This window comes from Oncorhynchus nerka, linkage group LG20 (genome assembly GCF_034236695.1).
Source record: "Oncorhynchus nerka isolate Pitt River linkage group LG20, Oner_Uvic_2.0, whole genome shotgun sequence".
Classification (NCBI taxonomy): Eukaryota; Metazoa; Chordata; class Actinopteri; order Salmoniformes; family Salmonidae; genus Oncorhynchus; species Oncorhynchus nerka.
This window is the reverse complement of record NC_088415.1, coordinates 3,671,516-3,683,034: the sequence shown is the minus strand read 5'-3', so window position 1 is coordinate 3,683,034 and position 11,519 is coordinate 3,671,516. Positions and strand designations below refer to the sequence as shown.

General features: G+C 43.3%; 1 protein-coding gene across 1 annotated transcript; it reads left to right on the top strand.

Moving 5' to 3' along the window:
- Positions 1 to 9,926: 9,926 nt before the first annotated feature.
- Positions 9,927 to 11,168, top strand: LOC115126540 (neuropeptides B/W receptor type 2-like). Its single transcript, XM_029656163.2, has one exon. The coding sequence runs from the start codon at positions 9,927 to 9,929 to the stop codon at positions 10,959 to 10,961; it is 1,035 nt and encodes a 344-aa protein (XP_029512023.2). The 3' UTR covers positions 10,962 to 11,168.
- Positions 11,169 to 11,519: the final 351 nt, after the last annotated feature.

The window sequence follows — 11,519 nt, the reverse complement described above, 5'->3', positions numbered from 1 at the left end:
ACCACTGTAATGTTCCCATCATAGACACCTGTAATGTTCCCATCATAGACACCTGTAATGTTCCCATCATAGACCACTGTAATGTTCCCATCATAGACACCTGTAATGTTCCCATCATAGACCACTGTAATGTTCCCCATAGACCACTGTAATGTTCCCATCATAGACCACTGTAGTGTTCCCATCATAGACCACTGTAATGTTCCCATCATAGACCACTGTAATGTTCCCATCATAGACCACTGTAATGTTCCCATCATAGACACCTGTAATGTTCCCATCATAGACCACTGTAATGTTCCCATCATAGACCACTGTAATGTTCCCATCATAGACCACTGTAGTGTTCCCATCACAGACCACTGTAGTGTTCCCATCATAGACCACTGTAATGTTCCCATCATAGACCACTGTAATGTTCCCATCATAGACCACTGTAATGTTCCCATCATAGACACCTGTAATGTTCCCATCATAGACCACTGTAATGTTCCCATCATAGACCACTGTAATGTTCCCATCATAGACCACTGTAATGTTCCCATCATAGACCACTGTAATGTTCCCATCATAGACCACTGTAATGTTCCCATCATAGACACCTGTAATGTTCCCATCATAGACACCTGTAATGTTCCCATCATAGACCACTGTAATGTTCCCATCATAGACCACTGTAATGTTCCCATCATAGACCACTGTAATGTTCCCAGCATAGACCACTGTATGTTCCCATCATAGACCACTGTAATGTTCCCATCATAGACCACTGTAATGTTCCCATCATAGACCACTGTAATGTTCCCATCATAGACCACTGTAATGTTCCCATCATAGACCACTGTAATGTTCCCATCATAGACCACTGTAATGTTCCCATCACAGACCACTGTAGTGTTCCCATCATAGACCACTGTAATGTTCCCATCATAGACCACTGTAATGTCCCCATCATAGACCACTGTAATGTTCCCATCATAGACCACTGTAATGTTCCCATCATAGACCACTGTAATGTTCCATCATAGACCACTGTAATGTTCCCATCATAGACCACTGTAATGTTCCCATCATAGACCACTGTAATGTTCCCATCATAGACCACTGTAATGTTCCCATCATAGACACCTGTAATGTTCCCATCATAGACACCTGTAATGTTCCCATCATAGACCACTGTAATGTTCCCAGCATAGACCACTGTATGTTCCCATCATAGACCACTGTAGTGTTCCCATCATAGACCACTGTAATGTTCCCATTATAGACCACTGTAGTGTTCCCATCATAGACCACTGTAATGTTCCCATCATAGACACCTGTAATGTTCCCATCATAGACCACTGTAATGTTCCCATCATAGACCACTGTAATGTTCCCATCATAGACCACTGTAGTGTTCCCATCATAGACCACTGTAGTGTTCCCATCATAGACCACTGTAATGTTCCCATCATAGACCACTGTAATGTTCCCATCATAGACCACTGTAATGTTCCCATCATAGACACCTGTAATGTTCCCATCATAGACCACTGTAGTGTTCCCATCATAGACACCGTAATGGTCCCATCATAGACCACTGTAATGTTCCCATCATAGACCACTGTAATGTTCCCATCATAGACCACTGTAGTGTTCCCATCATAGACACCTGTAATCTTCCCATCATAGACCACTGTATTTTTCCCATCACAGACCACTGTAATGTTCCCATCATAGACCACTGTAAAGTTCCCATCACAGACCACTGTAATGTTCCCATCATAGACCACTGTAATGTTCCCATCATAGACCACTGTAATGTTCCCATTATAGACCACTGTAGTGTTCCCATCATAGACCACTGTAGTGTTCCCATCACAGACCACTGTAATGTTCCCATCATAGACCACTGTAGTGTTCCCATCATAGACCACTGTAATGTTCCCATCATAGACCACTGTAATGTTCCCATCATAGACCACTGTAATGTTCCCATCATAGACCACTGTAATGTTCCCATCATAGACCACTGTAATGTTCCCATCATAGACCACTGTAATGTTCCCATCATAGACCACTGTAATGTTCCCATCACAGACCACTGTAGTGTTCCCATCATGGACCACTGTAATGTTCACATCATAGACACCTGTAATGTTCCCATCATAGACCACTGTAATGTTCCCATCATAGACCACTGTAATGTTCCCATCATAGAACACTGTAATGTTCCCATCATAGACCACTGTAATGTTCCCATCATAGACCACTGTAGTGTTCCCATCATAGACCACTGTAATGTTCCCATCATAGACCACTGTAATGTTCCCATCATAGACCACTGTAATGTTCCCATCATAGACCACTGTAATGTTCCCATCATAGACCACTGTAGTGTTCCCATCATAGACCACTGTAGTGTTCTTATCATAGACCACTGTAGTGTTCCCATCATAGACCACTGTAATGTTCCCATCATAGACCACTGTAATGTTCCCATCATAGACCACTGTAATGTTCCCATCATAGACCACTGTAATGTTCCCATCATAGACCACTGTAATGTTCCCATCATAGACCACTGTAATGTTCCCATCATAGACACCTGTAATTTTCCCATCATATACCACTGTAGTGTTCCCATCATATACCACTGTAGTGTTCCCATCATAGACCACTGTAGTGTTCCCATCATAGACCACAGTAGTGTTCCCATCATAGACCACTGTAATGTTCCCATCATAGACCACTGTAATGTTCCCATCATAGACACCTGTAGTGTTCCCATCATAGACCACTGTAGTGTTCCCATCATAGACCACTGTAATGTTCCCTTCATAGACACCTGTAGTGTTCCCATCATAGACCACTGTAATGTCCCCATCATAGACCACTGTAGTGTTCCCATCATAGACCACTGTAGTGTTCCCATCATAGACCACTGTAGTGTTCCCATCATAGACCACTGTAATGTTCCCATCATAGACCACTGTAATGTTCCCATCATAGACCACTGTAATGTTCCCATCATAGACCACTGTAATGTTCCCATCATAGACTACTGTAATGTTCCCATCATAGACCACTGTAATGTTCCCATCATAGACCACTGTAATGTTCCCATCACAGACCACTGTAGTGTTCCCATCATAGACCACTGTAATGTTCCCATCATAGACCACTGTAATGTTCCCATCATAGACCACTGTAATGTTCCCATCATAGACACCTGTAATGTTCCCATCATAGACCACTGTAATGTTCACATCATAGACCACTGTAATGTTCCCATCATAGACCACTGTAATGTTCCCATCATAGACACCTGTAATGTTCCCATCATAGACACCTGTAATGTTCCCATCATAGACCACTGTAATGTTCCCATCATAGACACCTGTAATGTTCCCATCATAGACCACTGTAATGTTCCCAGCATAGACCACTGTATGTTCCCATCATAGACCACTGTAGTGTTCCCATCATAGACCACTGTAATGTTCCCATTATAGACCACTGTAGTGTTCCCATCATAGACCACTGTAATGTTCCCATCATAGACACCTGTAATGTTCCCATCATAGACCACTGTAATGTTCCCATCATAGACCACTATAATGTTCCCATCACAGACCACTGTAGTGTTCCCATCACAGACCACTGTAGTGTTCCCATCATAGACCACTGTAATGTTCCCATCATAGACCACTGTAATGTTCCCATCATAGACCACTGTAATGTTCCCATCATAGACACCCTGTAATGTTCCCATCATAGACCACTGTAATGTTCACATCATAGACCACTGTAATGTTCCCATCATAGACCACTGTAATGTTCCCATCATAGACCACTGTAATGTTCCCATCATAGACCACTGTAATGTTCCCATCATAGACACCTGTAATGTTCCCATCATAGACACCTGTAATGTTCCCATCATAGACCACTGTAATGTTCCCATCATAGACACCTGTAATGTTCCCATCATAGACCACTGTAATGTTCCCATCATAGACCACTGTAATGTTCCCATCATAGACCACTGTAGTGTTCCCATCATAGACCACTGTAATGTTCCCATTATAGACCACTGTAATGTTCCCATCATAGACCACTGTAATGTTCCCATCATAGACACACTGTAATGTTCCCATCATAGACCACTGTAATGTTCCCATCATAGACCACTGTAATGTTCCCATCATAGACCACTGTAATGTTCCCATCATAGACCACTGTAATGTTCCCATCATAGACCACTGTAATGTTCCCATCATAGACACCTGTAATGTTCCCATCATAGACCACTGTAATGTTCACATCATAGACCACTGTAATGTTCCCATCATAGACCACTGTAATGTTCCCATCATAGACACCTGTAATGTTCCCATCATAGACACTGTAATGTTCCCATCATAGACCACTGTAATGTTCCCATCATAGACACCTGTAATGTTCCCATCATAGACCACTGTAATGTTCCCATCATAGACCACTGTAGTGTTCCCATCATAGACCACTGTAGTGTTCCCATCATAGACCACTGTAATGTTCCCATCATAGACCACTGTAGTGTTCCCATCATAGACCACTGTAATGTTCCCATCATAGACCACTGTAATGTTCCCATCATAGACCACTGTAATGTTCCCATCATAGACCACTGTAATGTTCCCATCATAGACCACTGTAGTGTTCCCATCATAGACCACTGTAATGTTCCCATCATAGACCACTGTAATGTTCCCATCATAGACCACTGTAATGTTCCCATCATAGACCACTGTAATGTTCCCATCATAGACACCTGTAATGTTCCCATCATAGACCACTGTAATGTTCCCATCATAGACCACTGTAATGTTCCCATCATAGACCACTGTAATGTTACCATCATAGACCACTGTAATGTTCCCATCATAGACCACTGTAATGTTCCCATCATAGACACTGTAATGTTCCCATCATAGACACCTGTAATGTTCCCATCATAGACCACTGTAATGTTCCCATCATAGACACCTGTAATGTTCCCATCATAGACCACTGTAATGTTCCCATCATAGACCACTGTAATGTTCCCATCATAGACCACTGTAATGTTCCCATCATAGACCACTGTAATGTTCCCATCATAGACCACTGTAATGTTCCCATCACAGACCACTGTAGTGTTCCCATCATAGACCACTGTAGTGTTCCCATCATAGACCACTGTAATGTTCCCATCATAGACCACTGTAATGTTCCCATCATAGACCACTGTAATGTTCCCATCATAGACACCTGTAATGTTCCCATCATAGACCACTGTAATGTTCACATCATAGACCACTGTAATGTTCCCATCATAGACCACTGTAATGTTCCCATCATAGACACCTGTAATGTTCCCATCATAGACCACTGTAATGTTCCCATCATAGACACCTGTAATGTTCCCATCATAGACCACTGTAATGTTCCCATCATAGACACCTGTAATGTTCCCATCATAGACCACTGTAATGTTCACATCATAGACCACTGTAATGTTCCCATCATAGACCACTGTAATGTTCCCATCATAGACACCTGTAATGTTCCCATCATAGACACCTGTAATGTTCCCATCATAGACCACTGTAATGTTCCCAGCATAGACCACTGTATGTTCCCATCATAGACCACTGTAATGTTCCCATCATAGACCACTGTAATGTTCCCATCATAGACCACTGTACTGTTCCCATCATAGACCACTGTAATGTTCCCATCATAGACCACTGTAATGTTCCCATCATAGACACCTGTAATGTTCCCATCATAGACACCTGTAATGTTCCCATCATAGACCACTGTAATGTTCCCATCATAGACACCTGTAATGTTCCCATCATAGACCACTGTAATGTTCCCATCATAGACCACTGTAATGTTCCCATCATAGACTACTGTAATGTTCCCATCATAGACCACTGTAATGTTCCCATCATAGACCACTATAATGTTCCCATCACAGACCACTGTAGTGTTCCCATCACAGACCACTGTAGTGTTCCCATCATAGACCACTGTAATGTTCCCATCATAGACCACTGTAATGTTCCCATCATAGACCACTGTAATGTTCCCATCATAGACCACTGTAATGTTCCCATCATAGACCACTGTAATGTTCCCATCATAGACCACTGTAATGTTCCCATCATAGACCACTGTAATGTTCCCATCATAGACACCTGTAATGTTCCCATCATAGACACCTGTAATGTTCCCATCATAGACCACTGTAATGTTCCCATCATAGACCACTGTAATGTTCCCATCATAGACACCTGTAATGTTCCCATCATAGACCACTGTAATGTTCACATCATAGACCACTGTAATGTTCCCATCATAGACCACTGTAATGTTCCCATCATAGACACCTGTAATGTTCCCATCATAGACACCTGTAATGTTCCCATCATAGACCACTGTAATGTTCCCATCATAGACACCTGTAATGTTCCCATCATAGACCACTGTAATGTTCCCAGCATAGACCACTGTATGTTCCCATCATAGACCACTGTAGTGTTCCCATCATAGACCACTGTAATGTTCCCATTATAGACCACTGTAGTGTTCCCATCATAGACCACTGTAATGTTCCCATCATAGACACCTGTAATGTTCCCATCATAGACACCTGTAATGTTCCCATCATAGACCACTGTAATGTTCCCATCATAGACACCTGTAATGTTCCCATCATAGACCACTGTAATGTTCCCATCATAGACCACTGTAATGTTCCCATCATAGACCACTGTAATGTTCCCATCATAGACCACTGTAATGTTCCCATCATAGACCACTGTAATGTTCCCATCACAGACCACTGTAGTGTTCCCATCACAGACCACTGTAGTGTTCCCATCATAGACCACTGTAATGTTCCCATCATAGACCACTGTAATGTTCCCATCATAGACCACTGTAATGTTCCCATCATAGACACCTGTAATGTTCCCATCATAGACCACTGTAATGTTCACATCATAGACCACTGTAATGTTCCCATCATAGACACCTGTAATGTTCCCATCATAGACACCTGTAATGTTCCCATCATAGACCACTGTAATGTTCCCATCATAGACCACTGTAATGTTCCCATCATAGACCACTGTAATGTTCCCATCATAGACCACTGTAATGTTCCCATCATAGACCACTGTAATGTTCCCATCATAGACCACTGTAATGTTCCCATCATAGACACCTGTAATGTTCCCATCATAGACACCTGTAATGTTCCCATCATAGACCACTGTAATGTTCCCATCATAGACACCTGTAATGTTCCCATCATAGACCACTGTAATGTTCCCATCATAGACCACTGTAATGTTCCCATCATAGACACCTGTAATGTTCCCATCATAGACCACTGTAATGTTCCCATCATAGACCACTGTAATGTTCCCATCATAGACTACTGTAATGTTCCCATCATAGACCACTGTAATGTTCCCATCATAGACCACTATAATGTTCCCATCACAGACCACTGTAGTGTTCCCATCACAGACCACTGTAATGTTCCCATCATAGACCACTGTAATGTTCCCATCATAGACCACTGTAATGTTCCCATCATAGACCACTGTAATGTTCCCATCATAGACACCTGTAATGTTCCCATCATAGACCACTGTAATGTTCACATCATAGACCACTGTAATGTTCCCATCATAGACACCTGTAATGTTCCCATCATAGACACCTGTAATGTTCCCATCATAGACCACTGTAATGTTCCCATCATAGACCACTGTAATGTTCCCATCATAGACACCTGTAATGTTCCCATCATAGACCACTGTAATGTTCACATCATAGACCACTGTAATGTTCCCATCATAGACCACTGTAATGTTCCCATCATAGACACCTGTAATGTTCCCATCATAGACACCTGTAATGTTCCCATCATAGACCACTGTAATGTTCCCATCATAGACACCTGTAATGTTCCCATCATAGACCACTGTAATGTTCCCAGCATAGACCACTGTATGTTCCCATCATAGACCACTGTAGTGTTCCCATCATAGACCACTGTAATGTTCCCATTATAGACCACTGTAGTGTTCCCATCATAGACCACTGTAATGTTCCCATCATAGACACCTGTAATGTTCCCATCATAGACCACTGTAATGTTCCCATCATAGACCACAGTAATGTCCCCATCGTAGACCACTGTAATGTTCCCATCATAGACCACTGTAATGTTCCCATCATATACCACTGTAATGTTCCCATCATAGACCACTGTAATGTTCCCATCATAGACACCTGTAATGTTCCCATCATAGACACCTGTAATGTTCCCATCATAGACCACTGTAATGTTCCCATCATAGACACCTGTAATGTTCCCATCATAGACCACTGTAATGTTCCCATCATAGACACCTGTAATTTTCCCATCATAGACCACTGTAGTGTTCCCATCATAGACCACTGTAATGTTCCCATCATAGACACCTGTAATGTTCCCAGCATAGACCACTGTATGTTCCCATCATAGACCATTGTAATGTTCCCATCATAGACCACTGTAATGTTCCCTTCATAGACACCTGTAGTGTTCCCATCATAGACCACTGTAGTGTTCCCATCATAGACCACTGTAGTGTTCCCATCATAGACCACTGTAGTGTTCCCATCACAGACCACAATAATGTTCCCATCATAGACCACTGTAGTGTTCCCATCATAGACCACTGTAATGTTCCCATCATAAACCACTGTAATGTTCCCATCATAGACACCTGTAGTGTTCACACTGTATTGTTCACAATGTAACAACACCAAGGCAAATAATATAACATTATATTGCCCAGATACACTTAGAGTCCAGGAGCAATAACAACCTCTAGGATCTCCATCCGTACAGAAAAAAAGATTATCACTCATAGCAGCCATACCACACAGCAATATGCCAACAGTTACGCTTTACAATAAATACACCAAGTGTCTATGCAGAGGAGTAATATCATCACTTGGCTATTCCTCACTACAGGACACGAAGTATAGCAACACTTCTGGGTACCTACAGCGAGCTGAGTGCCTCGTGCCTCACTGCGCGCTGTGCTGTGGACTGACGTCACCCTGTCCAGTGTTTTCCTCCGGTCCAACTGGTTGGGACGTGGACATCTCCAGTTCGCTGCTGCTGCTGCTGCTCACCGCAGCACAGAAGACTGAAAGGAGAAGGAGCGAGCGTCCACGAGCACGGTAAGTCCCTAATTGAGCTTTTGTTTTTGTTACTTTTGATTGTGGCACAAACATGACACAAGCATGATTGCCCACGAGATATGTCATGTGTATGGTCTGGAAAAGAAATGTAAAAAACTTAAATATTATTATTGTTGAAAATGTATTTCTGCACTCTCAGTTTAAAATAACATTTATAATTGTGGTCCTATTGCAGGTTATAACTCAAATAACAGTGCGTCACCACCGGGCACACACTGGTTGAATCAACGTTGTTTCTACATCATTTTCAATTCAATTACTTTGAGCCAACGTGGAGCTGGCTGGGAATATACGTTGAATTGACGTCTGTGCCAAGTGGGTCTATTCATATAGGTGGGTGTTGTGTTTATCCAATCCATTGTGATAGATGTGGGTTAAATTATGATATAATGTGTTGTGAATAAACTATTAACAGCAGAAGAGGTTTGTTGTGATGTGCTGCTTTTCATTTGTATTCCATATTTCTGCTCTCCATAGATTTCGTGATGCGGAGTGCGTGCGTAAAATCAGACAGAGACGACCTACACAAGAGCCAACATGACACTTCACCACTGCCTGTTTTACCTCTAAACAAACATGCATCCTGAACGACGTGCTTTTCTCTATTCTTACGTGCAATAAAACATTAGAAGACTTAGAAGATGGAGAATATATCTATCTCGAACAGCCGCAGGGTATTTCCGGTGGTGTGTAACGAATCCACGGACTACTATTATCTGAGCGCGACTAACCGGACAGATCTGAACTGCACGCCCCAATCAGAGTTCTACTTTTACGCGGACCTCTATGTAGTCCTGCCTGTGATCTATTCGGTAATATGCGCCGTGGGTTTAACGGGGAACACGGCCGTTATCTACGTTATCCTCAAAGCGCCTAAAATGAAGACGGTGACCAATATGTTTATCCTAAACTTGGCGATAGCCGACGACCTGTTTACTCTGGTCCTACCCATCAACATCGCCGAGCACCTGCTCCACTACTGGCCCTTAGGAGAGGTGCTGTGTAAGGTCATCCTGAGCATAGACCACTATAACATCTTCTCCAGTATCTACTTCCTGACGGTCATGAGTGTGGACCGTTATCTGGTCGTTCTGGCGACGGTGCGTTCCAAGCGTATGCCGTACCGCACGTACCGCGCGGCCAAGATAGTGAGCCTGTGCGTCTGGATCCTCGTGATTCTTATCGTGATGCCTTTCACTGTATTCGCCGGGGTCTACATCAGTCCCGATGACTTGGACCGGAAAAGCTGCGTCCTCAGCTTCCCGAGCCCGGAGAGTTTGTGGTTCAAGGCGAGCCGGATATACACCCTTATCCTCGGCTTTGCCATCCCGGTGTCGACCATCTGTATTCTCTACACCATGATGCTGTACAAACTACGGAACATGCGCCTCAACTCCAACGCCAAGGCGCTGGACAAGGCTAAAAAGAAAGTAACTATTATGGTGTTTATAGTCTTAGCGGTGTGTCTGTTCTGTTGGACGGGGTTTCACCTCAGCACCATAGTGGCTCTCACCACCGACCTGAGGACCACTCCGCTGCTCATCGGGTTGTCCTACTTTATCACCAGCCTCAGCTACGCAAACTCTTGTCTGAACCCTTTTCTTTACGCCTTTCTGGATGACAGCTTCAGGAAAGCGTTCAAAAAGATGCTAGAATGTAGACCGGCAGGAATGTAAATTTCTTACAGGCTTAGTGGATAGTGGATACAATATGGTGTGTTAATACTGATGCCATTCAAAAATAAACTATGATCATATTATTTATGTTTGCTTGAATCTACATTAGGTGATTATCATTGTTGCCATGGTATGACTTAAATATTTAATATTTAATATGGAATAAATCATATGGAATCATATGGATTCTGGCCGGGATTGGAGGGGAGTATTTCTTTTTCATGGACATTTGTCTCCCCCTGGTGTCCTGAGAAGGAAGGTAGCCTCCACCGTAGTGAGGGCAGGTAGCCTCCACTATTGTGAGGGCAGGTAGCCTCCACTGTAGTGAGAGGGCAGGTAGCCTCCACTGTAGTGAGGGCAGGTAGCCTCCACTGTAGTGAGGGCAGGTAGCCTCCACTATTGTGAGGGCAGGTAGCCTCCACTGTAGTGAGAGGGCAGGTAGCCTCCACTGTAGTGAGGGCAGGTAGCCTCCACTGTAGTGAGGGCAGGTAGCCTCCACTGTAGTGAGAAGGCAGGTAGCCTCCACTGTAGTGAGAAGGCAGGTAGCCTCCACTGTAG